Here is a 16,818-nt window from a genome sequence, read left to right on the forward strand (position 1 = left end):
GGCCTTCAGAAGCTATCAACAAGCCCAGGTGAAGATCTTCTTCCACAGAGCAGCTTAAAAAATGAGAGATAAAACAGAATTGTCTTATTATCATACTCCATTATTGATGGAACAGTTACTATTAGGTTACCACGGGAAATAATAATTGTGATTTCAAAGTAAATTATTTTCTCTTTTCTTTCTTTAAATTTTTTTTCTATTCATTATTTGTTTTCCTTCCCTTTTTATTTTTCCTAGTTGCTGGAGATTGAATTTACAACCTTAACACTTCTTTTCAATTCTTTCTCTGACTACAGTAATGGCTGAAGGCATTAAGAAATGGGACAGGAAGACACAACTTCCTCAGTATATAAAATATAAAATATAAAATAAACTATAAAATATCTAGAAGAGAGAAAAGAGTCTTACGCTATAGTTCTCAAACATTTTCCTCCCTATCCTATTTGAAAATCAAGGAAACAATAGATCCCAAATTTCAAATTTGAATATGAAACATTTTAAAGTAGCAATTTAATATTAATTCCAAGTTTATTTCCCTAAATTGAACTAGTTTTAATTTACACATATCCTGATATTTTTGCCCCTTCCTGGGTTTTTATGATATGTGATCTGTCTCATTATTTTGGAAACGTAAACATTTTCTGACTTGCAACTATGTTTGGTCTTATCTCCCTAACTAGCAGCAACTAGAAAGTCTGAGTTTTATTTTCTACTATAATTTTAATGCTAATGACAGTCATTCAATACACTTTGTTTCTGAACATGTAAAAAGCACTAACAAAATCAAAATACAATTATTTAAAATATAAAGTGTTTTATATTTTATGTCAGTAATGTCTACCATAGGTTTCAACTGCAGAATCTACCAAAACCAAATCAGTAGAAGTAGAAATAGTTCACATAAAATTCTGCATTCTCTGATACCACCTAATGCTATTCTTTTATCACTAAGTCATTTAAGTCAGGTTTGGTCATCTTAATTTTTTTAAATACATTGTATATGAAATATTCAGTGGATAATACTAAATCCTGTGACTAGAATTTATCCATTAATTCTTTGAATTTCTTTATAATATTTTCCTTGCAGCACTCAGATTCCCTTAAACTTGTTATAACATTAAAAGAAACAAATTTATATGATGTCACCAAATTGAAGAGATTTGCAACAGACCAGATTTACAAAGCTCAGATTGACTAAAGAAGAACTTTCATAGAGGCGCAAAGACTATGTTTATCAAATAAATTTTCATAAAACTTAGCATATTAACCAAGGTGAAAAATATATTATTTCAAGGATTTTTACTACTCATTAACACTTTGCAAGGATATATTCTTAAGGAACTGCAAATTCATTCGTATGACTCCTTATAAAATATGCTAACTTTTAAAGCTTTTTTCCAAGAAAATATTAATTTTTCTTTTTTGATTGTCTGAGAAAAGGTTTTCTCTCCTTCAATTAGATATGTTAAATTGAAACAAAATATTTTCCCTAAATAGATTACATTTTATAGAAAGCTTGTTATCTACTTTTTGTATGTAAGCGTAGTGATCAGTACGACTGGTTCCTGAACATTCCTTTCATTTAAAAGGATTAAAGTAAATTAACGGCTTTCTCTCCCCTTCCTTTATGAGTATAGGGTTTGGGATTGATACATTTCTGGACAATTAGGTGTCAGGAAATGTTCTGTAAAGTTTTTTTCTTGCTCCCAAGGAAGACATAAATAATTATGCTTCCCCCTTTTATATTTCTTTGTCTGTATATAAATCTTTAAAGATGTATCAATCTTGTAACTAACCTAATGACTATGTTTATATTAAGAAAGGCAGAAAGAACCAGGAAGAACTGAGCATCACTAAGAATATTATACTACCTTCCCCAGATTCATCTGAACTCTGGACTTCATTCTTATTCTGTAATAAAATATATTTAAGTAATTTGTACCTCTAGCCTTCTATTGCACTAGTTGTTTTAATATGGGGTTTCAATTTTTCCCAGGCATGAGCTTGGAATATAATTCTCCTATTTTACAATCCTGCAGAAGATGGAATGGCTTGTGTGCCTGCCACCAGGTTCAGCTTCTGCCAGTGAAATAGACTTGCTAACTTTTGTTGTTTTTGTTGATGTTCTTGGTTGACTTGCAACTGTGATCCTTTTCACTTCAATCACCTATGTAGCTGGGAGAACAGGTGTGTAGCATTGCACCCAACTGTAGCTCAAGAAGGGATCACTTGATTTTTTTTTTCTGGGATGGCCTCAAAATGTGATCCTCCTGATCTCAGTCCCCATAGGTAACTAGGATTATAAGCATGAGCCACACCACCCCTTGCTAAGAATTTAATTTTGTAATGATAACTCAGATAGTCACTCTGTATGGATTTGATGGGAAAAGAAAGATGAATGTAATCAAAACATGTTTCTCTTACTCTCATGAGGAGTCCATTGAACTGTTTACCACCTAGCAGCTGGGCCTGTAAGCAGAGCCTTTTTCTGGGCCAGCAGAACACGGTCTTATAACACGGTCTTATAACACGGTCTCCTAGCATCCTGCTTGTAGGTGCTGATGCCAAACACTTTCCACTAAAACTTTGCAAGCAATGTTCATCTCAGAGTTGGTGTCTGGAGTAACTCAGCCTGTAACTCTAGTATGAGTAGTGATATGTACAGTTCTAGATCCATGCCTTCCCTCATAATGTAATCACATGTGGCTCCTGTGTCTGCTGCATTCTGATCCAGTGTGCAGGGAAGAAGAGAAGGTCAGCTCTGTACACATTCTCCCACTTAAACGTGACTCAGAAAGGAGCGCCACGAAGTTCTCTAACTGGAGAGATCTTATGGACAACTTTGGAAAAACCTGATTGAAGTATACGTTATCATGTCTTCATGACATACTCTCTCTTTATTCTTGCCCTCCAAATTTGTGGAGTCCTTATAGAAAAACTTTTGCCCTGAGGAAAATAAATTAGAATCTCAGTTATCTTATCTAAATGCCAAATAGTTTCAAAAGTCCAAAAGAAAAGCATGTAAACAAAAAAAAGTTTATGTTTTATTTTCCAGATAGTGGAGTGCTTCAAAAGATCTAGTTTGACTCTTTCTGTGTAGACATGTGTCTGTCAAATATATATTAAGCACATCTTTTATCTTTCCATCATTCACTTGACTCAAGATCTAGTTTGAAAAAAGTAGATGGAATAAGGGTATTATTGGATATGTATCACCAAAATTGTCTTGTAAATTACTTTGTTACTTTTCTGTTGATTCCAAACTACATGTCTGTGGTAAATGATAATGATAATGGAATGATAATGTCAACTTTTTCAATAAGCACAGCTTGGTAGGTACAAAAAGTACACAGAAACACATCCTAAAATTTGTTTATTTTAATGTGTACTTCCCAATGATTTTTACAAAATAATTTCCCATTGGGAGAAGGAGGGTAAGATTAACAAGTACACACTCATTATTCAACTACATGCTGTAGACTGTTTTAACTGTAACAACTACAAAGGATGATCTTCAGTCCCAAGAGTGGCTTCCTTCACTGAGAAATCTGGATCTTTGCTGAGGGGCATTGAGCCAAGGAAAACTGAGCGGGTCTAAACACCCTAAAGTATTACATCTTGCTTCTTACTGGCTACTGTAGAGTACCTTTTAGCACTAAGCTGATTTATATCAACTAAAATGGTGGATAGCTTTCACAAACCCAAACTGTTAAAATGGCACACTTAACCACCGTATGAGCTACCAAGTTAATAGAGATATAACTAAATCAAAGTTACGTAGGAAATCACATTTTATCATATTATCAAATAAATTTATGTCTAGAACATAGATTGATATTTCATAAATATTTAATTCATTAAATAGTAGAACATTTTAAATATGGTTTACAGACCAAGAGAAGTTTGTTTAAAATAGTAACAGAGTGCTATCAGAACCTATTTCAACAATGATCTAATACACTCAGCTCAGATAAACTTTTTCCTTCCAATCTTAGAAGGCAAAGAAAAGGAACAAGAACAAATTCCCTTAAAAGTATAAATTACTTTGTACAATTATACTAAAATTGGGGTGTATTTGGAAAAATGCATCTTAACAAGCACAGTTTACAACTATAAAAGTTAAAGTTAACTCTTTTCTTTAGCTTCCTTTGTAAAACATTTTATCCTCTACTGAAATATTTACTAACTATATTTAACAACCTTACAACTGGTGGAGTAAGGAGAAGAAAGAGAGGAAGGGGGAGAAAATGAAAGATGGGATATCTGGGATATTGTTTAAAAACAAATGTGATCTTTACTTACTTATATAACTGTAGTACTTTGATCATTAATTTTGCAATAAAGATAAAAATTTTAAAAATAACAAAGAACATAATGAATATGTGCTAGAGAAATTATGGAAGGAGAAATACACTTTAAAAGCAAAGATAATTGAGCTACAGTGTCAGAAAAGAGAATAATTTCAGATTCTAACAAATATTTAATTGATTTTACCTTACTTTAAATAATTTAGAAACATGGTGTAGCTGTCTTTTATTTTTTGAAAATAATTTCTAAATTTTTAACCAAGCTTAGGTTCACAAAGAACAACTGCTAATAATGTTAGTTGTTTCTTTGTATTCTAGAAACACAGATTATATGAACACATGCATATCTACTTGAATTTAATTTTTTTTGTCTATGAATTCAAAAAATAACTCATCTCTTGGTTTATGTATGAAAAAACTAACGTTAAATGATTAAAAATAAAAATCTGTCTTAATTCAGGGATTAACTGGACCATATTAACACATGAAATCATACATATTTCTATTAACATTCAAATCCTGAGAAAAAGCAACACTCAGATAACTGAGCAACTGGTGTTTAGGCCTGGATATACTTCATAATTAGAGAGTTAAGTGAAAGTGACTATTGTAGATGGAGTCTCTGAGGTCCTAGGATGACTATTCTTAAACAGGAAGAACTGAACATTAGGGATTCTTGACCTGAACCTAAGAATGGCCCTTGGTGTTTCTTTTTTCAATGTTTCTGTAAAATGAGATAAATAAACAAAAGTAGCAGATGCTTTATAGATGCAGAATAGGTTATTTATGATGTCATTTCCGGAATTATTTAATCCCTGCCAGTCTTGTCTCCTTGTGCAGACACTGGTATTTACCAATGTCCTAGCTAATGATAACTGATAATGCCTCTTGGGTGGTCCCTGTCCTTTGACTTTCATAATGCTGGTCATAAATAGGAAATGGTAGCAACTGCTTTTGGGGTGGTGGATATATATATATTTTTTTCTTTTTTTTGCCAGTCCTTGGCCTTGGACTCAGGGCCTGAGCACTGTCCCTGGCTTCTTCCTGCTCAAGGCTAGCACTCTGCCACCTGAGCCACAGCGCCCTTCCTGGCCATTTTCCATATATGTGGTGCTGGGGAATCTAACCGAGAGCTTCATGTGTAGGAGGCAAGTGCTCTTGCCACTAGGCCATATTCCCAGCCCTGGATATATATTACATTTAGAAATTTTAAAATTTAAGCCTGTTCTAAATTGGCACATAAAAATCTTTCAGTAGAATAGTTGGAGTTTTTTATTATACATAAATCAGCATTATATTTTTTAAACTTGGCTTCCTTATCTTTTGTGAAGGTAATTTGGCTCATAAATGGCTGTTCAAATTGGCATGTCTGTGTGATGATCATTGCTGAAGACTGTACACAGACTTCATCTCCCTTGACCTCACAATATTTATTATACTTATTATCATTTTTCAAATTTTATTTTTATGTTTTTGCCACTTCTGGGGTTTGAAGTTGCCTAGTTAACTGTCTTGATCATGGCTGGGCCTCTAATATTTGAACCATGCTCAAAAGACTTTTGCTGGCTTGTTGTAGGTGGACTCACAAAATTTTCTGCTTAGATTAGTCTTTCACTGTGATCCTCCCATTTCAGCCTCCAGATTAGCTAGAATTAAAGACAGAAGCCTTTGCTGCTCAATGTATATTTTAATATTAAGATTGTTCGTAATGAAACCATAGTAGCGACATATATAATGTTTTATTAAACCCAAATCACTGTCCACTAGAAGAAACTAATTCAGATGTGAAGCAAAGATATGTTGTTTCAGAATTGCTATAACCCACAACCATAATACAAATTTCAATAGTGTTTACGTGTTAATTAAAAACTAATGAAAATATGGCGGCGCCCAGTGGCTGTGTGAACTGTGAGGAGTTCGCCAAGTTCCAGGAATTACTCAAAGTGATGAGGACAATTGATGACAGAATAGTACATGAATTAAACACTACAGTCCAAACAGCTTCCTTTGCAAGGAAAATTGAAGCCAGCCAAACCTGTAAACAACTTTATGAATCGTTGATGTCAGCTCATGCCAGTAGGGACAGAGTTATAAAAAATTGCATAGCCCAGACCTCAGCAGTAGTAAAACACCTCCGAGAAGAGAGAGAAAAGAATTTGGATGATTTAGCATTATTAAAGCAACTTAGAAAAGAACAGACAAAGTTGAAATGGATGCAATCAGAACTCAATGTTGAAGAAGTGGTAAATGACAGGAGCTGGAAGGTGTTTAATGAATGCTGCCAAATTCATTTCAAACCTCCAAAGACTGAATAAAGGAGTTGTTTTTTTCTAAAGGACAGGGTCATCTCATCAGAGCTAAGCATGACAGATATCAACAGGGTGGGCTTCCTAGAATGATTTCTGAGCCAACAGTCCAAGTCCTTCTGTTGATTTCAACCCCACTTAGCCAAGACCTCAAGTCTAAGTAATTCTGATAATTATGAGTAATTAACTGCCATTTTATACTGATTCTGTAAAAAAAAAATGTTTTGTAAGTATTAAAAAGAATTTTCTGAAAAAAACTAATGAAAATTTAACTTTATCATTGCTGAAATATATATTCTTTGCATTTCTTCAGATGTTTGCATTTTATTAATTAAATGCATTTATACTGATAGTTGATGCTTTTCATTCATATTTTCAAAGGTTGTTTTATTATTGTATGCATTGATTCAATAAAAGCTTTCACATATACTTAAATTCATAAAAGTCTAAAATGTATATTTCAGACAGTAGTTATTTTGACACAGAAAATGCTGTTGAATTTAATATTGAGTCATTGCACATCAAAAGAACAGATAAAATTCAATGGCTATAATAGATGACATATATTTAAATAAACTGACCTTTTTAAAATTTTTGTTTAAGTCAACCAGACTGAGCAGAAAGATGTGGTCCTTGGCTCCTAGAAGAAGCCTTCCCCTTTCCTCATCCAATAGAAGGGTTTGGAAATCCAGTCCTTCTGGTGAACCCAAAAATGGAATACAGCTATTTGAAAGCAGCAAGTCTATGGCAAAATAAAAAAAGAAAAGAAAACCATCAATATGCAAAATATTTACTTGCTTCAATGTGTAACTTATCCCAGTTTTTAAAATAAGATGAAAATTTCAATTTAGATAAATGCAAACAACTAGGGCTTAACATATATTCACTTACAATACAAAATATATTCTAGTTGTATTTTATCAATATTATCTTATGTGTAACATACATGATTCTAAAATGAAGATAAAATGTATAAACACCAAAATAAAATCCAAAATAAATCAAATTTATGTCCATATTCTTATAATTTGAAGAATTTATCTTTAGTAGTATTTGGACACTGACAAAAGTAATCAATAGTATAGTACAAAATATTAAACTATGTCATAACTATCATAGAATTTTCCCTTTTATTGAGAAAAACACATTTTTTTTTAGAAAAGTTTTAGGTTAACAGTCATATAGAGAGGAAAATATAGATTTGCATATACTCGCTGCCCTGACACTTGAATAACTTTCCTCACTATGAACAGCATCCCACTAACATGTCATATTTATTATAATCAATAAACCCACAATAGCACAGCATTACTATTCAGAGTCCACAGTGCTTATAGTGTTAATTCTTGATGTTTGGTATTTTATGCATTGGATAAAGATCTAATAACCTTTCCACTATCACTATGTAATACAGAATCATTCATTTCCTTAAGGATCCTCTGTACTCTCACCCATAATTTATCTTCCATCTTCAAGTAACTGATAATGATTTATCCTTTTGAGTGTCTACACATTTGCCATGTCAGAATACTGTATAGATAGAATCATTTGGTATCTAGACTTTCCATTCTTGCTTCTTTCATTAGCAATATGTATTGAAGTTTCTTTTCTGTCTTATGGCTTCATAGTTCATCTCTATTTATTTTATTTATCATGTTATAATTCTTTTCTGTGTATCAGTCCTGGGTGCTGTTTCTGAGCTTCTTTGTTTGTGGCTAGTGCTCTACCACTGGAACCAAAGTTACACTTTCAGCTTTTGGGTGATTTTATTGAAGGTAGGAGTCTCACAGACTTTCCTCAATGGGCTGGATTCAAACTGTGATTCTGAGATCTCAGCCTCTTGAGTAGTTGTAGGTGTGAGCCAATGGTGCCCAGATCATCACTTTTTTATATCGACTCATATTCCACTGTTCAGATGTGCTGCTCTATTCATCTAGAGAGAGACATCTTGTTTCCAAATTTTGGCAGTTATGAGTGAGTCCATTGTAAAAATAACTGCATATCATTATTTGTTTAGTATTATTTAGTTAGTTTTTTAGGTAGTGTTTTTTATTTTGTGCTGGTATAAACGTCTTGCTTTTTTACTCACCTCTAATGATCTACCATTTTAGCCACACTTCCAGTCTGGCAGTTTTGCTGGTTGTTTAGTGATACTCACTTTCAAACTTTTGTATATGTGCAGGTCTCAAATCATGATCTTCAAATTTCAGCCCTCTAAGTAGCTAGGATTGTAGGTATGAGCTACAGTGCCCTGGCCACATGTAGGGTTTTTTGAATATTAATTATCAACTTTGAGGGAGTAAATACTAAGAATGCCAATTCACATACTTATTTTGGTAAAAAGGCACCAACCAGCTTCCTAAATGTCTGTGCCATTTTGCTTTTCCACAAGCCGTTAACAAGTGTTCATGCTGTGCTGTATTTATGTCAGAATTTTGTCTTATCTATAGCTCAGGTTTTGTCCATTCTAATTATGTACATAGAAGTGTCATCAATTGTATTTCCTGAAGACTGACTGTATGGAGAATCTTCCTATATGTTTATTTGATATTCATATCTTTTCTCTGGTGAAGTCATGTGGAAGGTCTTCAGCCTATTTTTTGAATTTGTTATTTGTTTTCTTATTACTTCATTTTAACAGACCATTGTATGTTTTGGATAACAATGTCTTTTCAGATATATATCTTTTGCAAATATTCATTCTTATTCTAGGGTTTGTATTTCAAGCCTGCCTATTTTTGTGTTTTTTAGATGATGCTTGTGTTGGAAGAATCATTCTTGCACTATCTGAAATGTGCAGAAAGTGTATGTAAACAAATAAACTGTATCCAAAGATACAAATTCTGAGAGAGAGAGAGAGATAACCTTTCTGGCAGGGTCAGTGTTTTCTAGCTTAAAGTAGACTTGAACATAGCTAATAAAAAATTCTGATTTTATAAGTGAACTAATCTTGAAAACATGAAGTCACATGCCTTATGGTCAAAATTGATGTGATGGAAAAACTAACCACTGAATGGGAGTTCCAGGTATTCATTTTGTTTTAATACTTGTAATTGTACTTGTACCTGATGTGTGTATTCTATGTGATATTTGTAATTATAATAAGTAAATATTTTTTCTAAGAAATTCAATTTTTTTCTCTAGATATTTTCATCTTAAAAAGTATTTACAACAGTATCTAGACTTTCAAGACTTTTGTATTGGATGCCAATTTGGTAATAATATCACTCATATCACTTAATTAAATGCTATTATACCTGTAATCTCAGTGTTCTGAAAGGTGGAGATTGAGAAGATCATGGTTTGAGGAAATATATTAGCAAGATTTCCCCATACCAACAAATAAGCCAGTCTGATAGAACACAAAGTAATTCAAAGTTGTAAGTAGAGACTAGTCCCAGGTAAAAATGTAAGACCTTATTTGAAAAAAATAACTAAAACAAGTGAAATACAAAAGGTTGGAGGCATGAAACAATTGGTAGAGCACTTATCTAGCAAGCATGTGCCCTTGAGTGCAAACCCTAGTACAATAAAAAGTCTATTTTACATTACAAGAATTTTTTTTTAAATCGTTATTTAAAATAACTCATTATTGACTGGTGAAGTAAAAGGAGAATAGACATAAAATATTTCTACATCTATGGAAAGTTCAATTTCTGGAAAACATGACTTCCATTTCTTAATAGACTATATATTATTTCTTCAAAACGTAGGTTTGTAATTCTTTCATATTTTCTTATTGTCTTTACATGTTCTCTGGTTATCAAATGAAATGTCTTATTTTTCTTAGTTTGTAAATTAGAAACTATATCTCAGTTTTGACAACCTGAAAGGCAATATACTGGATATATATATATATATATATATATATATATATATATACACACACATATACATATACTGTATTCTCTGTATTCTTCAGTTAAGTGAGTTTTCAAATATGTATGTATGTATACACACCCATATATACGTGTATATATACATATATAATGGTTTATGTACACTGGATGGAACAATGTATTCTACTTATTATTTATTATTATAACTTTTTATTAAGTTAACTATGTCTTTAATCATTTTTAGACTGCAGACATTTTAGGAATTTTTTTAGCAGAACTAAATGCAGTAATCCTATTTTTTTTTTCAGGGATAATACTCAACTAACATTCCATACTGGTTGTGAGTAGAACTGAGTAGAAAATAATGTAGCCAAGGAAACAGTGAGAGTAGATATGATTAAAGCTTTAGTAAGAGGATAATGTTTCATACAAATCTTTATTCAATACAGTAACTCTGTATCTTCAATGGGATTTTTCTTAATTAACCAAGATTGAAATGGGAAAAAAAATCAGAGTATCCAGGAGTAAAATTTCATCAAACCACAAAAGGATAGTAGTTCATATGACATAAATCCTCAGTGCCCTAGGATGTTAATTATATTTCAGTATAAATTGCAAAATGATTTATTACTTAGCATAATCAATAAGGGTGTACAGCTTAGGTCCAAATTACTATAGTCAACTCTGGGCCTCATATTTCATTGGTTGTCTTCTCTAGGACAAGTCCCTCAATTTTTCTGTGCCACAGCTTCCAAATTTATAACACTAAGATAGAAGTAGACTATAAGAAATCATAGCAGCTTGATAAATGAAGGAGCTAATAATAATAAGGGAGCTAAAATTACAATAGGTGCGTATAGTAGGTGCGATGTAGCTGTCACCTATTAAAGTACTAACTGTGTTTTTGAAGCCTATACAAACATCTATACAAAGAATCTTATGGTTATAACATCTCTTAACTCAAATGATTCTCACAGTGATTAAAGGAGGGAATTAAAACAAAGTTTTCAGAAGTATTCCTGGCAGGGTAAAGTTTAAAGCGTGTGATGGGGTATAACCATCATTTGAACATTTGAGGATCTTGAGTTTGAGGATAACCTACAATATGTGTAGAAACTCTGTTTCAAAAAAATTGTATTAATAGTTTTGAAAATGTTTTAGACTTCTTTGAACCAAATAAGTTGTATGAAAGGAGAATATCATCTCAACTTTCATTTAATTAGAATGTTGATGATTCAAACACCTCTATTATTCTAATGATATTTGTTTAAGAAGCTAATTATTTCACAAATATTTATAAGTACATATGGGTGTAGAACGAAGCATGGTGTTTGAGGATTGTGGTTATAAAGTTAGGGAGCCCTATCTGCAGGAGCCCACAGATTAGTGCAGAAACTGATATGCAACTAAAACATGACATATAAGGCATAGATTCTAATAAAGCGCAAATGCGTCTCATAAATCACGCTTTTCTCCAGTACATGCACACCCTATATACTCCCACCTGGTGTTACCACAAGCCAGACCCAGGATCTATGAGTTCTGGTCATTCTCCTTATGGATCATCAGCTTACCCTATAGTCAATATAGTTTAATCCTACATCACAATACCTATGTCAGTCAGTTCATCTTCTCATTTAGGTACCGTATCGTACCACAGCATCACAAAGAGAAACACAAATACAGCACAATAAGACATTTTGTGAGAGACAATATATATATACACTTCTTAGTGTAATTACTCTTGTTATTGTTTGCTAGTGTTACTATCTTAATGTTTCTACCATATAAATTAAATATTATCATAGTGGATATGTCTAGAAAAATAAATCTATCATCTCTCTGTCAAGAAAGAGTACAAGAGACCAAAGTAAATATTCTCTCCAGTTGCATACATGGAGGGTTTATATTTGAGGACTCAGTGATCTCTTTCAGGGCTAAGAAGTATCACTTGTCTTTGCGATCCTAGCTTAAAATCTAAGGGAAATTAAGCACTTGATGAATATTTGTGGAATTGAAGAAACCCAGTGTGCTGAAATGTAGAGAACATATGGAGGCAGTGGAAAGTGAGACTAGACATAAAGACAGTGTCAGATAACCAGGGCCACTGACGTCAGGCTAAGAGTTTGATTATTTTGTAGGTGCCTGGAAGGCACTATCATATTTTTTTAATACAGGAAAGTGACAAAGACTATAACTGAGTGTTAGACAGATAAGTCTGACTGCAAAGTTCAGGAAGAATGAAGAGGGAAAATCATGGCATCAGGAAGACTACCCAGACATTTTTAAAACAGGGTGAGTCTCTGAGTTATAGTCATGCAAATGGAAGAAGGAAGATACTTAAGAACAGTGCATATAACTTTTTATATCTACTTTTACAATGAGAAAAATAAATGTGCAGTCAACATAGTTACTTGTTGTATTCTGTTTCACCATAACCAATTCTATTAGGTTTCATTTCAAACAAACTTGACAAAAAAAAAAAAGCTGCAAAAATATTGACTAACCTGAAGTATTATAATTTCCAAATGATTTAACCTATGACAATGCTAGAATCAAAATGATTAAAGCATGTTTCCCCATCTTCTGTGGCCAAACAAAATAATTAGATGTAGACATTACACATGAACATCTCTCAGGCTGATACAGATTGTGTGAAAACCTTGGGACAGGGATTGGAACCGGTTTTTCTTCCCCAAACAGCTTATCTTTCTTACATTTTTGCCAAGCCAAGCAAAGAAAATTTTGTTTCCATGGAAACACCAACTAAAACTCAGACAAAAAAAAAAACTCAAAACTGTTAACTCTAACAACTTCATCATAACACCCAAAGTTTGTGCACACGTTGAATTTCAGGAATCAGAAAATGTGGCTGACTCTTATAGATTCAAACTTTTTTTAAAATTTATTTATTAATTAAACAATTTTTTGAGAAGGTGTTGTGCAAAAGGGGTACAGTTACATAACAAGGCAGTGTGTCCATTTCTTGCGATATCTTATGCCCTGTTTTTCTTTCCCTTCCCTAGATCAGGTAGACATACCTACATTACACAGTGTACCAAAAACATATACAGTAGCCACATGACCTATGCCAAAGGGAATTCACCTAGGACTTTAAATGTAACGTCAACAATAGAATTTGCTTATCCTTGTCTTATATGAACATACATACATAGCTTTTGAGCTATTGTGATCCACTGAGAGGTCTATTTTTGGCCTTTATAAGTTGAGTAGTTGTTTGGTTTTAATTACATAATGTAGGGTCGCTGACCCAAACTTGTGGGAAATACCATTTGACAAGAAGTTTTTGGTTTCGCAGACCTGGTTTCTACTGTCTCCCCTTCCCCCCACCTTAACAGTCATATATCAAGGAGATCATGCCCCTTTATTTTCTGTGTTCCAGGCTTGTCTCACTCAACATTATTTGTTCAAATTCTGACCATTTCCCTGTGAATACCAATATTTCACCATTTCTAATGGCTATGTAGTGTTCCATTGTGTATAGGTACCATATTTTTTGGATCCATTCATCCGTGGAGGGGCATCTGGGTTGTTTCCATATTTTGGCTATTGTGAATTATGCAGCAATAAACATGGAAGTGCAGATGTCTTTTGGATATCTATAGATGCCTAGGAGTGGTATGGCTGGGTCAAAGGGAAAGTCTATGTTGAGCTTTTTTTTTTTTTTTTTGCCAGTCCTGAGGCTTGGACTCAGGGCCTGAGCACTGTCCCTGGCTTCTTCTTGCTCAAGGCTAGCACTCTGCCACTTGAGCCACAGCGCCACTTCTGGCCATTTTCTGTATATGTGGTGCTGGGGAATCAAACCCAGGGCCTCATGTATACGAGGCAGGCACTCTTGCCACTAGGCCATATCCCCAGCCCCTATGTTGAGCTTTTTGAGGAACCTCCATACTGTTCTCCAAAGTAGTTGTACTAATTTGCACTCCCACCAACAATGGAGAAGGATTCCTCTTTCCTCGCACCCCCTCCAGCATTTGTTGTTGTCTGAGTTCAGAGTATAGGCCATTCTAACTGGAGTGAGGTGGTATCTCAGAGTTGTTTTTATTTGCATTTCCTTTACTGCCAGGGATGTTGAACATTTCCTCATATGTTTCTTTGCCATTTTTATCTCTTCTTTTGTGAAGTGTCTCTTTAGCTCCTTTGCTCATTTCATAATTGGTTTACTGGGCTTGGAAGGGTTTAGTTTTTTTAGTTCTCTGTAGATGATGGATATTAGGCCTTTGTCTGTTGCTGTACTGGTACAGATCCTTCCCCATATGGTTGACTGTCTTTCTATTTTGGTGGCTATGTCCTTAGCTGTGCAGAAAATTTTAATTTGTAGTAGTCCCATTTGTCGAGTTTCTCCCCTATCTGTTGTGCCCCTGGGACTCTATTCAGGAAGTTCCTTCCTGTGCCTATAAGTTCTAGCATCTTTCATACTCTGTCCTTCAGTAGTTTCAAGGATTCAGGTCTGATGTTGAGGTCCTTGATCCATTTTGAGTTGATCTTGGTGCATGGTGATAGGCTAGGTCTACTTTGAGTTTTCTGCATATGGCGCCCAGTTTTCCCAGCACCAGTAGTTGAAGAGGCTCTGTTTTTTCCACTGTATGTCTTTAGCTACTTTGTTGAATATCAGCTGACTGTAAGAGTGTGGTTTTATTTCTGGGTCTTCAATTATATTCCATTGGTCTTCAGGTCTGTTTTTATACCAGGCTGTTCTTGTTATGATGGCTCTATAATAGAGTTTGAAGTCTGGTATTGTGATACCTCCTGCACTGCTTTTTTTTGCCTAGAATTGCTTTGGCTATTCTAGGTCTTTTGCTGTTCCATATAAATTTATGGGTTGCTTTCTCTATTTCAGTGAAGAATATAGCTGGGAGCTTGATGGGGATTGCATTGAATTTACAATATGGCCATTTTCACTATATTGATTCTGCCTATCCATGAGCATGGGAGGTCTTTCCATCTCCTTGTTTCTTCTTTGATTTCCCTTTTTAGATTTTTATAGTTCTTATTAACTCGGTCCTTCACGTCTTTAGTTAGGTTGATGCCCAGGTAATTTATTCTTTTTTTAGCTACTGTAAATGGCATTATTTCCATGATTTCCGTTTCTGCTTGTACATTGCTGGTGTACAGAAAAGCTGCTGACTTTTGTAGATTGATTTTGCATCCTGCTACTATGCCAAAATGGTTTATTAGGTGTAGGAGTTTGGGGACTGAGTTTTTTGGGTCCTTCAGATATAAGATCATGTCATCTGCGAATAGGGATAGTTTGATTTTTTCTTTGCCGATGTGGATCCCTTTGATGTCCTCCTCTTGCCTTATTACTATGGCTAGGGATTCTAGCACAATGTTGAAAAGAAGTGGGGAGAGTGGGCATCCTTGTCTTGTTCCTGAGTTTAGGGGGAATGATTTTAGTTTCTCCCCATTTAATACGATATTAGCAGTTGGTCTGTTGTATATGGTTTTTATTGTTTTAAGGAATGTTCCATCTATTCCTATTCTCTCCAGAACTTTTAATCAGTATGGATATTTTATTTTGTCAAAGGCTTTTTGGGCATCGACTGAGATAACAATGTGATTCTTGATTTTAGTTCTGTTGATGTAGTGAATTACATTAATTGATTTACGGATGCTGAACCATCCTTGTGTCTGTGGGATGAAGCCTACTTGGTCATGATGTATAATTTTCTTGATCAGTTTCTGGATCCTGTTAGCTAATATTTTATTGAGGAGCTTTGCGTCTGTGTTCATTAGTGGTATTGGTCTGTAGTTCTCTTTTTTTTGTTGAGTCTTTGCCTGGTTTGGGGATGAGTATAATATTAGCTTCATAGAATGAGTTTGGGATTTCTCCCTTTGTTTCTACTTTGCGCAAGAGTTGGAGGAGTATTGGTATTAGCTCCTCACTAAAGGTTTTATAGAATTAATTGGTGAATTGATCTGGGCCTGGGCTTTTCTTTGTTAGGAGGCTCTTGATTACCCCCTGTATCTCGCTGTAAGTTATTGGTTTATTTAGTTGATTTATTTCTTCTTGATTCAGTTTGGGCAGTTTATATTTCTCTAAGAATTGATCCATTTCTGTAAAATTATTGTTTTTTAGAGAGTAAAGGTTCTGGAAATAGTTTCTTTTGATTGTTTGAATATCATGTGTATTTGTTGTAATTTTTCCGGTGGAGTCCCTGATTTTACGGATATGAGTCTCTTCTTTTTTTTGTAAGTCTTGCAAGGGGTCTGTCAATTTTATTTATTTTCTCAAAGAACCAGCTTTTAGTTTTATTTATTTGTTGAATGGTCTTTCTATTTTCAATCAGATTTATATCTTCTTTAATCTTTGTTATTCTCCTCCTAGTCATTTTAGATTCGATC

At 33.9% G+C, this 16,818-nt stretch overlaps 2 protein-coding genes across 4 annotated transcripts in view; one reads left to right on the forward strand and one right to left on the reverse strand.

Annotated features, from left to right (window-relative positions):
* The window catches only part of Sema3d (semaphorin 3D), a 172,759-nt gene that overhangs the window by 92,471 nt on the left and 63,470 nt on the right, over positions 1-16,818 (reverse strand). For all 3 annotated transcript variants that reach the window (XR_007210077.1, XM_048339924.1, XM_048339925.1), the window contains exon 3: positions 7,195-7,355. Coding sequence is in view for 2 of the 3 variants with exons in the window: in XM_048339924.1 (XP_048195881.1) it covers positions 7,195-7,355 (161 nt within the window). In the remaining variant the exon portion in view is untranslated. The remainder of the gene's footprint in view (positions 1-7,194; positions 7,356-16,818) is intronic.
* LOC125346959 (protein MIX23-like) lies at positions 6,188-6,859 on the forward strand. Its single transcript, XM_048339926.1, has one exon. The coding sequence runs from the start codon at positions 6,188-6,190 to the stop codon at positions 6,620-6,622; it is 435 nt and encodes a 144-aa protein (XP_048195883.1). The 3' UTR covers positions 6,623-6,859.

This window comes from Perognathus longimembris, chromosome 2 (genome assembly GCF_023159225.1).
Source record: "Perognathus longimembris pacificus isolate PPM17 chromosome 2, ASM2315922v1, whole genome shotgun sequence".
In the NCBI taxonomy this organism is placed as follows: domain Eukaryota; kingdom Metazoa; phylum Chordata; class Mammalia; order Rodentia; family Heteromyidae; genus Perognathus; species Perognathus longimembris.

Bases quoted from the DNA above. Each gene is read 5' to 3' on its own strand.
- LOC125346959 (XM_048339926.1), top strand. From the start codon at position 6,188: ATGGCGGCGCCCAGTGGCTGTGTGAACTGTGAGGAGTTCGCCAAGTTC.